The 16,782-nt window shown below is 41.1% G+C and overlaps 1 protein-coding gene across 20 annotated transcripts in view; it reads left to right on the top strand.

Moving 5' to 3' along the window:
- Nucleotides 1-1,416: 1,416 nt before the first annotated feature.
- LOC124143843 (anoctamin-4-like) overlaps nt 1,417-16,782 on the top strand; it is a 108,089-nt gene continuing 92,723 nt past the window's right edge. For 16 of the 20 annotated variants that reach the window (XM_048383584.1, XM_048383582.1, XM_048383583.1 and 13 more), the window contains exons 1-2: nt 1,417-1,541; nt 1,774-1,943. In XM_048383584.1, the coding sequence (XP_048239541.1) occupies nt 1,808-1,943 (136 nt within the window). In that variant the 5' untranslated portion in view covers nt 1,417-1,541; nt 1,774-1,807. Of the gene's footprint in view, nt 1,542-1,773; nt 1,944-7,107; nt 7,136-8,579; nt 8,851-16,782 lie in introns of those variants that run through there. The other 4 variants (XM_048383587.1, XM_048383580.1, XM_048383578.1 and 1 more) reach the window with 3 other exon arrangements.

Below are 16,782 nucleotides of genomic sequence, written 5' to 3'. Positions count from 1 at the left end.
ACATGCTTCCCAAAAGAAATTGCAAAGGCAGAAGGCGACCTCTTGAACACTAAAAAACAACAACGACCCCATTAGCTTTCAGCTGTCGAGACGAGTCGCACCCGGTGGAGCTAGTCCCCCACCAACCCGTCTATTGTTGCAACTGACGATGGAAACAGGTTCTGCTTCTTTTGCACAGTGAACACACAAAGAATATAGTCTGTTGTTGTGAAACACCGTCGTTGTCCAACATCGTATATACCTGTTTTGACACCCGTGGTGATACAGGTTACTATTGGCCTTCAGCAACCCGTGCTTGTCGTAAAGGGCGACTGACGGGATCGGGTGGTCAGGCTCGCTGACTTCGTTGATGCATGTCATCGTTATCCCGACTACTGCTCATGATGTCAATCACTGTATTGTCTGGTCCAGACTCAAATATTTACCGACCGCCGTCATGCATATATCTGGAATATCGCTGAGTGCAGCGTTAAACAACAAACGGAAAAGAACATGTTTGGGGATTACGGCACTTGACAAACAATCTCGAAACAGTGTCATACAGAGAACTAGATGAGTTATTCCTTGAACACTGTCAATGCACGCTCAGTCTCTGCTTAGACTTACAGTAAAATTGACGGAAAATACATAATGTCTATATTCATTGTATATATGTTGATCACAACATCGACAATGCGAAACCAAACTGCCAGGCAACAGAAACTATACACCCATGTTTGATAGTGGCTAAAAATGAAACAAACAAAAAATGTTTATTCGATAGTGATGTATTTGATACGGGTATCATTGTATAGTGTTTTAGATTTAAAATTGCAGAATTCTTTTTATTTCCATTGCAAGGGTGCGTTTTATACATGAATTCTTACACGAGTTTCGTAAAACCTGTTGATTTAAGGTGTGGTTCAAAGATTTTTGAATGCTCATATTGTTAATGTTATATTCTAGTAATATTATATAATATATGTGCTTTCGAAATAAATCTATATTTTGACATTTTTTGTGGCTTGATCTATTTGAAAATCTTTCAAGGACAATGACCATGATATGTGTAGTTACAGCCATACATTTATTTGTATCGAAAATAAAGCCACACCTGGCATGTTCGACGGGGATTAAAACATTCGAAAGATCCTTAAATTGGCCAACCGTTTGTCCACAGCTTCAAAGTAAAGACTTTATTATTAAATGCGATGAGGGTAACGTTACGTGGTCTAAAATCTGCTCTCTACATTCGCAACAGGCATTTGACAATAAGAAAACTGCAATAGGTCTGGTATATATGTGTAATAGTTTTACAAGCGGAGTAAAATGAACAACCACACATCAAAGTGGTCTTGTCGTCAACACTGGCAGCGCTAAGACTGCACTCGGAGTGTTTCCCCAGCTATGCGTGTGCTAAAAATAGAATAAAGCGCCCCCTATGTGTGAGGAAGACGTCGAACAAGTCGACTTGATATAAACAAGTCTGCAAATGTCACGGGGAAAAGTGTGTTTAGTTGAGGATTAACTGGATATTAGCGGCGGAAATCCCAACAATACCGGTGAGCGTTGACATGTATTACATAACGATGACTGATCAACGCTTCTCTTTCTAATTAGCTTGAACAACCAATGTTTGAAGTTTACTGTTATCTGGGAGTTTGAACTACTCATTTCGCGTATGCGATGACTGGGTAGGTTTGGCAGTGGGGAGAATTCTGTCTAGTTTGGGAGGTGTTCTAAGACTACAGCGACCTTCCGTAGAATTTCATTGGTACCGTGCCTATATTGCAGATTGTGTGTCTGACTCGGAGATTTACCTTGGACGATGGAGGGGCAGAATGGGAGTTTCATTTCTCGGGTTCCAGTCGATGGACCGCCGCCTCAAGGCATGGCAGTACCCCCACCCATAGGATTTGAAATGCAAAACATGGACCCACCCCCGCCGGGACTTGACCCAGGGAGTGAGTATTCTTTTAGGGTGTGGTCATTTCTTAATGCTGTCTGAGTATAGATATGCAACAGGCAGATCGATTACTTGGGTGTCACTCTACGGCGAAATGCGTTTATAAACGCATTTGACAGCTCTTGAACGTATCGCCCATAAATATGTGCTTCTGCAGAATGTATCCAATAAAGATGGTGCAGAGTGCAGTAGGCATGCATACTCCATAGCATTTCGTAAGTCATCTAGTAATAAGGTCATAGTGTGGTGGTTATCATGAACGGTCTAACCTATATGTACAGTTTTGACGTGTAACCTCTCTGTATTGTGTGTTATTCTTATGGCTATTGAGCCCCTGCTGTGACAGTCTTGTTAATGTTATTGTGAAATCCCAGTCATATTGAAATGAGTGTCATGGGCTTGCCCCAATGAGAACAAGTAGAAAGGGGGCAACCGAATGTCTTATACTTCTATCTATAGCTGTACAGCACCACACCCACACAGTAACGATCACAAATACTGTGACACGGATGAAGGACAAGCTTCAAGCAGGACAAAGTTTAGTTGCCTCAGACACCTGATGCCCTTTTCAATGTTTGTGTACTACTACACATCTATTGACAAGGAATAAGGAGATTTATGCATAAGGGACAGTCCTACCCTTGAGTGGAAATTTGGTATGCCTTCCCAAAGAACTGTTGATATTTCACAGGAAGAATGAAAAATGGTGCTGTGAAGGATGAATAATTTTTTTAATTTATTCATTCCATTTTTTCCTGCTTTATTTTTAAAATGAATATTTGGAACAATGATTGGATTAAAGTCCAATAATCAGCATCTGTTTTATTGTCATTTCTAGGTTTTATTTTTTTATGACTGAATGTCTCTTTTAGGATATAAATATTGGTATTTGATAAGAATCTGGCCCCATCTGGTTGAAATTCACCATGATAATTAAATGGCTTCTTTTCCAGAAATAAACTTTCTAAAATAACATTGAATAGCATTTATCAAAATTAAAGACTCTTTGGTTAATTTCCCTAGATTTTATACTGGAATACTTTCAGCCAAAACTCAGCAACTGTCTCAAATCTTAAACCATGAATAATCTGAAATAATGCAGGTAGATTAGGCCACAATAAATTAATAGTTAATACTTAAATTCATTAAATTTAAAAAATGAAAGCAAGGAGACATGTTAGTTTATATATTTATATGTACAAATTTTTAAAACAACTATTCAAGTCATCTGTGAGTGATGTTAGTTTAACACCGCTTTGAACAGTATTCCAGTCATATCATGTTGTGTCAGCTTAATGTAAGTGGAAAACGTGAAGGGATGCAGTTCTCAGGTCAAGTAATTTGTGTACATAATCGGTCAAGGATGTGTTTCAAATGCAAGTGGTGATGAAAATATGGTAATTTATGCAGCAAGATGTAGTATTTCCTCATGAGAACTTTGTATACGTGGTGTAAATATCTTGATTTTGATAAACATATATTCATGACATTTCTAATTGTGTATGTTCTGCCAGCAATCACGTGAGGAAAATGTTGCTCATCCATCACTGGGGTGCTTTATCTTCTTCAAAGAAAGTTCATTTCACAGTATGTCAATATACACAGTGTATTAACCTATTCATAACAACCAATAACGAAAATGGTTGCTGTTCTATTTTCTAATAAGCCTCATTATCCACGCCATGTATGTTGTGTGTGAAATCTTTTAAGTGACATTCATGTGCTTATTATATTCTGCAATCATCAGGATGTATTGCTATATATTACAGTATCCTATACTGTGCCTCGTTCTTGTCAAATATGACTTACAACCCTGGTAATGACATATCCCATGTGGTGTACCTGTCATGTAGATAGTGCTTTGTGTTGCAGCGTACATCACGGGGATTGTAACATTTTCAGTGTGTTGTATAGAGCCATCTGACCTTTACACTGTTGCCAGCAGCAAAGGTTATTAAGTTATCTGCCGGAGACTGTAATATGCGGAAGTTTGGACAGATGGGAACACTTCAATAAATAAATGTGCCTTCAGCTTGCTATCATGTTCACACTTTATCACCGATACTAGAATAAACAAGTATCTCAACTTATTTGATGCCATTTTTCGAATTATGAGGGTCCTGTGATCCTTGAGGTTGTTGTTGGTTGGTTTGTTGTTTAACACCGCATTCAGCAATATTCTAGCTATACGACGGCGGTCTATAAATAATCGAGTCTGGACCAGACAATCCAGTTATTAATATCATGAGCATCGATCCTGGCAATTGGGATGCATCAACCAAGTCAGCAAGCCTGACCACCCGATCCCGTTAGTCGCCTCATACGACAAGCATAGTCGCCTTATTACGGCAAGCATGGGTTGCTGAAGACCTATTCTACCCTGGATCTTCACAGGTCTCCTTTAGGTTGTGTCTGACAGTATTTGAATCTATTTGAATGTTGAATCCACCCCTGTCTTTAACTTTTAGCATTAGGATAATGAGAAGGACCTAGGGCTGGGATGAGTCCAAATTTACAACCGGGGTACCCACCCTTCTGTTACCCGACCCTACCCAGGTATCTGCTGCTCAAGAGATAGGTACAACATGTCGTATTGGGAATTATTTGACCATAACACTGGCAAGATGTATTTAGATACATGGATAAAACGATCTGGTCATGCTTACACTGAAGTTTTATCTTTATTCAAACATATTAAAGTCAAAAGAAATGGGTGCTTAGTCAGAAAGAAAAGCAAACATTAGCGACTTGTAGTGTAACCATCACGGTTCTAGATCATTTTTGTCATTAAACAAAAAATCAGATGACTTACCACAGGTCCGGGTAGTCTTGTGGGTACCCGGGTCTTTCTCAGTACCCACTCAACCTGAGCACCTGAGTTACCATGGTTACCTGTCCCAGCCCTAGAAGGACCCTTTGACCCTCAAAAAATGTTGCAAAACTTAAAAAACAAATTTGAGGAATACAAATTCGTTCACTCTTCATCATGCCCCAAAGTTGAGCTCGTATGAGTGAGTATGGTTTTTCGCTCCTTTTAGCAATATTCCAGCAATATCATGGCGGGGTCACTGGAAAATGGGCTTCACACATTGTACCCATGTTGGGAATCGAACCCGGGCCTTCAGCGTGACTAACCAACACTTTAACCATTAGGCTACCCCACAGCCCTGAGCTTGTGTGAAGGAATGTAGACTTTTATGGTAGCGTTACTATAAGTGTGAGAACATTGGGTGTGTTCTGGGGTCCTTAAGGTTTTTCTTTATTAATTTCTAACACTGAATGTCAATACTGAATAATACTGAATAATTGAATAGAGGGCCTTGAGATACATTAATACATTAACTTCTATGTTTGAATAATGCACTAGCCACCTTAGTGTATAAGATACTAGTAGACCATCAAGGTTAATTCACATCCCTGTTACAATACCAGGCTGTTTTGGCTTCAGTACTGATAGCTGCCTACATCTATTTCCTTTTAGTTTCAATAGATGAAAGAGAACTTGTATATCAGTTTCAGTTTCCCAGCCCATTGTAAAATAATGTGGGCTCTATTACTGAAGATCCGGGGTAGAACAGGTCTTCAGCAACCCATGCTTGCCGTAAAAGGCGACTATGATTGTCATAAGAGGTGACTAACAGGATTGGGTGGTCAGGCTCGCTGACTTGGTTGATGCATGTCATCGATCCCATGATCGATGCTCAAGTTGTCACTCACTGGATTGTCTGGTCCAGACTCGATTATTTACAGACTGCCGTCATATAGCTGTAATATTGCTGAATGTGGCGTTAAACAACGAACAAACAAAAACTATAACTGAAAATGATAGACAAAAACTCTTTGCTTTTTCGTTTTTGAAGTATGCCCTATAGTGGTACTATATTATATATAGTGATCAACTGCATATTGACTAATTTCGTAAACATGTAAAAGCAGGATTTGACATTGCTTGTATTAAGGTGACACAGGCAGGTCAAGATGGCACTGGCATGGCTAAAATAATAAAATATGTTATCCGTGCCTAAGGCAATGTCAAGGACACGCTCAGAAATCACATTTTGAAAAAGAAGTAAGTAAACTGGACAAACACATGAAAAGTTATATGTTCTAGTAATATACTATGTAAATAAGTTTGTAAAGGTTTATGATTTTTCTTTGAAACATGTTCTTCTGGTTTGGAACACTTAATAAATTCCTTAGGGCACACCTAAACCTCTCTATCAGTGCCTGGTGGCACACTTTAAAGAAAAGCTATGTTTTATCCTGAAGTTATGAGAGCTACAGATAAGCAGCGTATTTGTGTAAAATACCTACTCAAAATATTCAAAACCCAATTACTTTCAATTAACTTGCAGTCAAAAACACATGCATTAAATGAAAAACCGAAATAAATAAAAACAGCTCGCATAAATACCCAATGAAGCCTTTGTTGCATGCGTACAAAGGAGTTAATTTCTGAGACATAATTACGAGCCTATGTATTTAGAACAGTATATCATGGTATATATACATCGAAAACATTATTTCATTTTTTTAAAAATCTAAAAATGTTCACTAATTTTGGGAAAAAAACAATAGAGTGATAAATAGATGAGTGAAAAAATATTGGTTACCCAATGAAAAATGTAATAACTCAATTAAAATCGAAACCCAAGAGTAAAAACTCAATTGCTCAAAAAGTTATCTGGAGCTCTGAGTTATGACACCATGAATTTAGGATTGTGTCACCTTTCACTTATTATGTTTGATTGGCAATATCTCAACATTCTCAAGAAATGTTAAACATTTTGTTCCTCATAATAAAGAAGTTGACATCCATATATTCTCCTCCTTATGTGTATCACTTCTAAATGCCTTTCAAAGACCTGATACTGTTAAACATGTTAATGTAAGATGTAAGATGACCACAGAGCAATACAAACTGGTTTTATGAGGAATTATCTTCAAAATCTTTACAATCATTTACAATAGAGACACACAACATTTAAGGGCTTAATGAACCGTTTCCCTCTCGATGTTGCAATTGCAAAAATAGATTTAGAATGATATAAATAACTGACTGGACACTCTGCAGTGAGATTTCAACAAGTACTTTCTCTATCTATGTAGCCCCACCCTATCTCTGCATAGCTAAGCTCTGCATTCATTCTGGAGAGTAAATTGTTTGGAACAGGTGAATGCTGATTTGTGGTGAGTTACTGTGAGGAATGTTTTGGCTTTGTTACATTAGGGACGGTATAGGGAAGTACAGTGTAGGTGTTGCTTCGTCCCGGCTGTAATCATAGCATTGGGGGCTTAAAGTTTGTCATGAAGTTGTAAGATATGATACTGTACTGGATTTGCTCCTGTAGTACTTGGCAGCGGTAGAAATTGGCAATAGTCCTATACTCCTTGCCAAACTGCCAAATAGTTAAGGTATCATAAGGACTAGTAGAAATGTGCCCTTTTTAAGGATTTTTCTTTATGTTGTCATTATAAGGACAAGTGAATGAAAACTGTTTGTTTCTAACGCTGCTTGGATTTAAGGCCCCCTACAGCAATAGAAATTGGCATTAGTCCCATAGTTCTTGCCAAACTGCCCAATAGTTAAGGTATCATAAAAACTAGTAGAAGTTTGTCCTTTTTAAGGGTTTTGCTATTGTTATTTATATCAGGACTAGTGGACTTAAACTGTAAGTTTCCATCGCTACCCTATGTATTAAGCCTTTAACATTAGAGACCCCATTAAGGACAACCACCCCTTGATTTAAATGCTTAATTTCAACACTGCAATAGTGTACGAAAACTGGTTTGAGTATGATGGAATATTTTTCACTGTTCAGAATTAATAATAAAAGTCAAGCAGTTGTTGTCATGACCCCAAAGTTAAGAGTAAAAGATTTCTGGGGTCCCTAAGTTCAAATTGTAGAGTGTTAATTTTGAACTATAGTTTTGTCTGTCATAACTAGATTCAGTCCTGTCAGGACACCCTTCATTTTGAACAATGCTTCTGTTTTTGCTTTTCGTTTATTGCCTCACTCAGCAATATTCCAGCTAAATGACGGCAGTCTGTAAATAACCATTGTAGGACCAGACATTTCAGTGATTAACATAATGAGTATTGATCTACGCTATTAACATGAATTGACCAAGTCTGCGAACCTGACCACTGGTCATTCGTCAGCTCGTATGACTATTACAGCACAGATTACTTTGTCCTGATAAACAAGGTTTCTTTAATGTTTTAAAAATGTCACACCATATTTTGAAGGAATATGAAATTCAAATCTTAAAATACACCTGTAACGGGATATGTTTGAAAACATTGTTTACTGATTCCTCATTTAGACTTGCAACAAACATGCTTATTGGTTACACAGTAGAGAGATGGGTACAGCCTGCCCCAGACATATTCATTGAATTATGGCCTGCTACAGGTTTTATGTTTACCAACTATTAATAAACATTATCAGTTTATCAAGACTGAAGTGAACAGCCCCTCTAAATATGGGTCATAGACTATTATGATAAGTATAATGAGTATATGCCTGCACACTTTCCTGTAGCACACCTTCAGGTTGTACATGCCTACAAACATACACAAGAATGTTGAAAACTGTCAAAAAACCTGCTTGACATGTTTTGAGATATAATATTGTATAGGCGACGAGTTAACGTAGGACATTATATTGCATCGGCTGGAGAACTGGGAGTTTCTGCAATATTTTGTGGTTTATTCCAGTGGGCAGGAACTGGTCAGTGTCTGGGCCGGGCAGTATTTTATGCCTTGCCCATTGGGAGTTATTTGGCTAATGGGAGAAAAGCACACACATATCTAGGATACCGCTGAGCTGAGTGTGCTCAGATAATGTATGAAGCTGACACCATGGCAGATGCGGAAGGCTTAGGTGACAGGGTTATGGAAGGTAAAAATTTTGTTTGTTTGAGGATGAAAATGAATGCATATTGTTTGAATATCTTAAAACAGTCTACATAAAGTGTTCTTTTAAGCATTGGGGATTTTAGTTGTAGTTATTGAGTCACTACTGGATAGGCTGTTGAAGGGATTTTAAGCTTTTGTATCAGTGCATAAATGTTTAAATTTTAAGAACCCTCATTATACTATTGTCATTGCATTATAGCTTGATTTAACTCAGGCTGACTAGTGTGGATTTCTGTTCCTGGTTGTGTGTTCACGTGGTTTTACGATGACTTACAAAAGTAACAAAAACTACAATAATTAATTATATTTAAGGGTCTTTGCACATGTTGGAGGCAATATGAGGGTCCTGACAGAGTGTGAAATTGTGTAGTGTACAGTCAATTTGATTATTTAATCTTTAGAGCCTGGATTGAATCACTGATGATGTGGACACTGCAGTGGTAGAAACTAACGTTTTTGGTCCATAAGTCCTTATAATGATAATATAGAGCAAAATCCTTAAAAATGGCAAATATCTGCTAGTCCTTATGATAACTTAACTATTGGACAGTTTGGCAAGGACTCTAGGACTAGTGCCAATTTCTAACCCTGGACAGTGCACATGATTGATGGATAAAGTGATAGACATCCATAACTGCTCTTAATGTGCTGTCGGTACAATACCCGGTATATCAGTCAGACTTGTGATGTGTTTCATTCCAGGTCGCCTTATACACGGAGTATAGGCTTTTGGGTTGATTTTTAAGGCATGTACAGGGGGGTTGTCTTATACGTGGGGTCGCCTTATACACAGCGATATACGGTAGATATTATTGTATGCCCCTTGGGACGCAGTATATTCTTTTGTTTTGCGTCCAATCTCAACATTCTTTGCATACTGGATGTTCATTTGTGCATCATGTAAAACCCTGTATTAACATACTTGGAAAAGAAGAATATAGAAACAGATTTTGAAAAAAATAAACTTCCCAACAGTTTTGATGTTGTTGATGACTAGTTCATTTCCATCTAGTGACTGATATGATTACAGATATGGTTACAAAGTTTTGTCACAAAAATTCAAGGGGTTGGATGACAAAATGAAAATAGTAACATACCAATTTCAAAATATATATTTTTGCCATGCTTTGCATTTTGTCACATTTCTCATACTAGTTAAAGTAATGAACAATGCGGCACCTGACTTCACCATGTCAAAGTGACACAGCTCAACATTCTTCTCCCAGAGTTGGGCATGTTGAGAGGAAACACAGTAATGTTGGCATAACATTGTCAGTGAGGTCGAAACATGGTATAATCACCAGTATGACCAGACAAAACTGATATGTAGATGTTTTGGGTACACCGAATAAAGGTGACACAACCTCCCCTAGAAAACATAATCGGGTTGGTGTCAAGAATTTTCTGTATACACAGTGTAGGCATGGTATGTGTATGTATGTAAAAATTCTGTGGCAACATTTGGCATGAAGGATGTATAGTTTTTGGAGGTTTGCCACGTTTGCTTCCTCATTTTCCTGTTTAATGATTTGGTTGTTATTTTTGCACTGAAAGCTACTCTCAAGTGATAAGTCAGCATGAGCTACACAAATTACTATATTATGCGAACTGTAATTGTGTGATAATAAGGTACTTCCAAGCATGTGAAGCATGTAATTGAGCACTTTTTTCCCCTACTACACAAAGACAATTAATAATTATGATTATGATGATAAAGCATGTAGTTGTTAAGGTCAAAGTGGTATCTAGTTCAGTATTGTCAATGTATGGCCATGTGAGTCCTATGCTGGGATTCGAACTAAGGATCTTCTTGTTTGAGATGTCTTGTCCACATGGCTAAAGGCTGTTTTATGTCAGTAAGCTGACAAAGGTAATCAGTGTAATGATGTCATCTGTTGGATGACCACACATCCTGCTACATCAAAATATTACAAAGCTGTTGCAGCACAAGCTCATCCAGGAACCAGTCTATGTGATGATGAATGCAATACATGGAACATTGGTCCATTCTTGGATTGATTTGGTTTGGTTTGGTTTGTTGTTTTTTACGCCGCACTCAGCAATATTCCAGCTATATGATGGCGGTCTGTAAATAATTGAGTCTGGACCAGACAATCCAGTGGGTGATATCATGAACATCGATCCACGCATTTGGGATCGATGACGGGCTTCAACCAAGTCAGCGAGCCTGACCACCTGATGCCGTTAGTCACCTCTTACGACAAGCATAGTCACCTTTTACGGCAAGCATGGGTTGCTGAAGACCTAGGATATTCTAGGAAATAGGTTTTTCACATAGGGGGTCTGGGGCAGTTTATTGGATAAAGCGTTCGCTCGTCAAGTCAAAGACCCAGGTTTGAATCCCCACATGGCTACAAAGTGTGAAGCCCATGCCTGGTGTCCCCCACTGTGATATTGCTGGATTATTCCTAAAAGTGGCTTTAAACAATACTCACTCACTCCTTCACAGAGGAAACCTGTGCCAGCAACTGTATAGTGTCATGATTTGTGGGTCACGTGTGACTTGTGTGTGTTTAGCTTGCATTGTATTAAACACTTGTCATCGAATCCGAATTGCGTGGTTTGATGCTCATGATATCAATCACTGGATTGTCTGGACCAGACTCAATTATTTACAGACCACCGTCATATATCTGGACTATTGCTGAGTGCGGCGTTAAGCAACAAACAAATCATAGCAACGCAAGCTGCAAGGTTACTCAGTGTTAGAAATTAAGCCTGAAAGTTCAGGGGGCCTTGTTATAACCCCTATGTTAAAAGTTACAGATTTAAAAGTCCCAAGATTCAAATACCATAGAATGCCTCAAGAACCCCAGGACCCCCTTAATTTACATCACTGTTACCATGGTAACTGCAACTGATTGTGTTTGCTGGCCATATACAATATTTTTGGCGGAACTGGTTGTCATGGTTGTGTTTGCCAGCCCTATGCAATATTTTATCCTTGGTTCTGCACTGTTAATCTGCAGTATGGGTCATGTCAGGTTCTGAGCTAGCTGATAAATAGAGGTTGATGACATTGTGCATAATTAGCCATGTGGACAGGGAGATATAGAGCAATATTTCACTGATAATTGCACTTGCTGCCATCTGCAGAATTATATTATCATGATAACTAGTGCCATCAGTCATCTGACAATTCCTGAAAAGAGACTCCTTATGTACAATGGGAAATTAGTCTCCCTCAAAGCAAAGTCATGTCAGTTGTGTTAGAGGTGCAGTAAAGGATATGTTATAACTAGTTGTCATCATACCACTGTCCTGATAGAATAAGCAGTGCTTGAAATTAAGCTTGAAAACCTACAGTTCCTTGTCAGTAAGCGGTTATTTCTTTTTAAGTTTTTAGTTGGTTTACAAGACCAACTGAGAAAAAAACACCTACCTGAAACTAAACAATAATACAATTAATTTTGACACCAAACCTTTGTCTAATTGTTTGACAATTAAGTGAAATGAAAAAAAAGAAGACAATATTTTATCACCATGCATTGTTCATAAGAAATCATCTTTCAGTATCTTTTCTCAGTCATACTTCCGTGATAGTGTGGCCTACAAATCTAAAAGTTGATTTTTAAAATATTTCTTTTCATGACCACCCACATTGAATTTAATGCCTTACCTCTTGTGTAAAAATTAAGGACTTGGGGGGTCCTAGATTAACATACAACAGCAAACACCCAGGATTACTGACAATGAATGCTTAACAATGATTTTTGAATAAGATAATATAAGCATGATAAGATGAGATAGCACTTTATTATTTCAAAGGAAATTTGGTTTACATCGGCACAAGGTTTCAGCTTATTGACAATGTAATGTAAAGAAATGGAAAACATGCGAGATATTGCTTCATATTTCATTTGCTTTAATAACTGTTTGCCATTCCTAAGTACTGCCAATGTCTTGGACAGAGATGCCAATAATTTTAATCGCCGTGTTACAGATTTTGAACTGTTTGTTCTTGTTGTGAACAGATAGGTTTCCGAACCAGCTAGTGAAGTTAAACGTCAGGATACTTAAAGTATTACTGCTAAAGTAGCTAAACATTGGCATGATGGTAAAATATATTCTAAATGTGAACATGGAACGTGTAAAAGTTAGGTACATCAGATTTTGTATCGATACATGGGGTAGGCATATAGTGAGACACTGAGTCCAAAGGTAAATTGTTCTCCCTCGAGAACAAAATGACCGCCCCAGTGAAGATCCAGGTTAGAATTGGTCTTCAGCAACCCATGCTTGTCATAAGAGGTGACTATTGAGATTGAGGGGTCAGGCTGTCCGACTTGGTTGATGCGTGTCATCATATCCAAACTGCATAGATCAATGGTCATGATGTCAATCGCTGGATTCTCTGGTCCTGATTCAATTATTTACAGACCACCATCATCTAGCTGGAATATTGTTTTGGGGGTGTTAATCAACAAACAAACAAAATGAGCAGGAAGACACCTGAAATAAACCCTGTGCTAAGTGTTCCAAGTAGACAATGAACATCTGCTTTGCTTCAAATTGCCAGGGGGCCTTGGTCAGTGAGCCCTGAGAAAAAAACAAATGACACCATTACTTTGCAAAACGGGTCCTCTGGCGATATTTCTAAAACCTGGACCATCAATGTTCAAGATAATGAGTCACTTGACTTCTTTGAGAGGCATTCAGAAGTTGGATTATGGGTACTAAGTAAGGATAAGATAGATAGATGGATGAACAACTTCTTTATTACAATTAGGAGCGACATTTCGGTCCATTATCAAGCAAGTGCAGTACAGGGTATGTATGGGAAGCCTGTATGTATGTGTTTTTCGCCCACATAAGCATGTCCAAATTACACTGAATGGGGTACACTGCTCCCGATGGGTCTTGCTGTTGGCTGTGTTGTGGTTTTCCTGTGGCTTTGATGGTGTTAAGCCGTGATATAACTGTAATGCTGTTAAAAGCAGCATTAAATTCACTGTCAGTCACTTTTACCAAAGGGTTCCACATAAGCTTTTCTATGCCATGCTCTTGCTATTTGCAGCACTTGCAATGCTGCCTGCACATTGTCCTGTGGTCGGTGATGTTTGAAACTGATGAGTTATTCAACTATTACAGGCATTTAAAGGCACTGAGACAGATCCATGTATTACATATTTTGTGGGTGACAGTGCGTTAACAAAAGTAAGGTCTTCTTAAGTGGTATTGAATAACTGTAGCATCAGTGGAGACAGTGGCTGAGGACTGGGATGGACTTTGTCTTCTTGTATTATTTCATGCGAACAGATATTACATGGTACTGATAGTAGGTCTGTACTGAAAAATCAGATTTGAAAAAATAAAAGAAGCTGAAGCCTGTCTTCAGAGCTGAGTTGGCTTGAGTTTAACATGGCGTTAAACATGCTAAAGATTATTTCACTTACATAGTGACTTGCATGCAAGCATGTGTGTGTGGCTGCTTGTACTTAGTCTGGAACGAATGCAATCTTTTTAAGTGCTGGCCCAGTTTTAACATGAATTCCCCACTCAGACGCAGTATGTTGACTATGTTCCAACCAGTCCTTGTTTTATCTCCTTCATGTCTGGCAGGGTTGCAGCAGGTACCATATTTTATGTCTTTTCATCCTGACTTTAGAATGAAACTGTTCAGTATAAAATGAAACAATGTCAACTTGACTTTTGAACAATGAACACTTGTCTGAATTGAATTTAACCCTGGATAAGTGCCTAGAAGAGGTTTTGTCACAACTGTTGCAGTGTTGAAATAATGAGCCTCTCTATTGTATCTTCCTGTCTGCTTACTGGAGTGTAATAAGTACCATTATGTGAAGTGACAAATGAGGCCTGGGAGGGATGTGGAGCTGCTGCAGCTGAGTTGGCGAAGGTCCCTGTAGACTCCCTCCCTGTAGACTCCCTCCCCGTAGACTCCCTCCCCGTAGACTCCCTCCCTGTAGACTCCCTCCCTGTAGACTCCCTCCCTGTAGACTCCCTCCACGTAGACTCCCTCCACGTAGACTCCCTCCCCGTAGACTCCCTCCCCGTAGACTCCCTCCCTGTAGACTCCCTCCCTGTAGACTCCCTCCACGTAGACTCCCTCCCCGTAGACTCCCTCCCTGTAGACTCCCTCCCTGTAGACTCCCTCCCTGTAGACTCCCTCCCTGTAGACTCCCTCCCCGTAGACTCCCTCCCTGTAGACTCCCTCCCCGTAGACTCCCTCCCTGTAGACTCCCTCCCTGTAGACTCCCTCCCTGTAGACTCCCTCCCTGTAGACTCCCTCCCTGTAGACTCCCTCCCCGTAGACTCCCTCCCTGTAGACTCCCTCCCCGTAGACTCCCTCCCTGTAGACTCCCTCCCTGTAGACTCCCTCCCTGTAGACTCCCTCCCTGTAGACTCCCTCCCTGTAGACTCCCTCCCTGTAGACTCCCTCCACGTAGACTCCCTCCCCGTAGACTCCCTCCCTGTAGACTCCCTCCCCGTAGACTCCCTTCTTGTAGACTCCCTCCCTGTAGACTCCCTCCCCGTTGACTCCCTCCCTGTAGACTCCCTCCCCGTAGACTCCCTCCCCGTAGACTCCCTCCCTGTAGACTCCCTACCCGTAGACTCCCTCCCTGTAGACTCCCTCCCTGTAGACTCCCTCCCTGTAGACTCCCTCCCTGTAGACTCCCTCCCCGTAGACTCCCTCCACGTAGACTCCCTCCCCGTAGACTCCCTCCCTGTAGACTCCCTCCCTGTAGACTCCCTCCACGTTGACTCCCTCCCCGTAGACTCCCTCCCTGTAGACTCCCTCCCTGTAGACTCCCTCCCTGTAGACTCCCTCCACGTAGACTCCCTCCCTGTAGACTCCCTCCCCGTAGACTCCCTCCACGTAGACTCCCTCCCTGTAGACTCCCTACCCGTAGACTCCCTTCTTGTAGACTCCCTCCCTGTAGACTCCCTCCCCGTTGACTCCCTCCCCGTTGACTCCCTCCCTGTAGACTCCCTCCACGTAGACTCCCTCCCTGTAGACTCCCTCCCTGTAGACTCCCTCCCTGTAGACTCCCTCCCTGTAGACTCCCTCCCCGTAGACTCCCTCCACGTAGACTCCCTCCCTGTAGACTCCCTCCCTGTAGACTCCCTCCCTGTAGACTCCCTCCCCGTAGACTCCCTCCACGTAGACTCCCTCCCCGTAGACTCCCTCCCTGTAGACTCCCTCCCTGTAGACTCCCTCCCCGTTGACTCCCTCCCCGTAGACTCCCTCCCTGTTGACTCCCTCCACGTAGACTCCCTCCCTGTAGACTCCCTCCCTGTAGACTCCCTCCCTGTAGACTCCCTCCCCGTAGACTCCCTCCCTGTAGACTCCCTCCCCGTAGACTCCCTCCCTGTAGACTCCCTCCCCGTAGACTCCCTCCCCGTAGACTCCCTCCCTGTAGACTCCCTCCCCGTAGACTCCCTCCCCGTAGACTCCCTCCCCGTAGACTCCCTCCACGTAGACTCCCTCCCTGTAGACTCCCTCCCCGTAGACTCCCTCCCCGTAGACTCCCTCCCCGTTGACTCCCTCCCCGTAGACTCCCTCCCCGTAGACTCCCTCCCCGTAGACTCCCTCCCTGTAGACTCCCTCCCTGTAGACTCCCTCCCCGTAGACTCCCTCCCCGTAGACTCCCTCCCCGTAGACTCCCTCCCTGTAGACTCCCTCCCTGTAGACTCCCTCCCCGTAGACTCCCTCCCTGTAGACTCCCTCCCTGTAGACTCCCTCCCCGTAGACTCCCTCCCTGTAGACTCCCTCCCTGTAGACTCCCTCCACGTTGACTCCCTCCCCGTAGACTTGTCTCTGTATCAGATCCCTACATCTCAATAACAGCTGTATCAGATCTGCACATCTCAATACCCTTCTTGGGTTTGCAGCAGTCAGTTGAGCAGTCGCATACTATTTCAGTCACTGAAG

This window comes from Haliotis rufescens, unplaced genomic scaffold (genome assembly GCF_023055435.1).
Source record: "Haliotis rufescens isolate VD_foot unplaced genomic scaffold, xgHalRufe1.0.p SCAF_5, whole genome shotgun sequence".
Classification (NCBI taxonomy): domain Eukaryota; kingdom Metazoa; phylum Mollusca; class Gastropoda; order Lepetellida; family Haliotidae; genus Haliotis; species Haliotis rufescens.
Note: the sequence above shows the minus strand (reverse complement) of the source record. Positions and strands in the feature narration are given on the sequence as shown.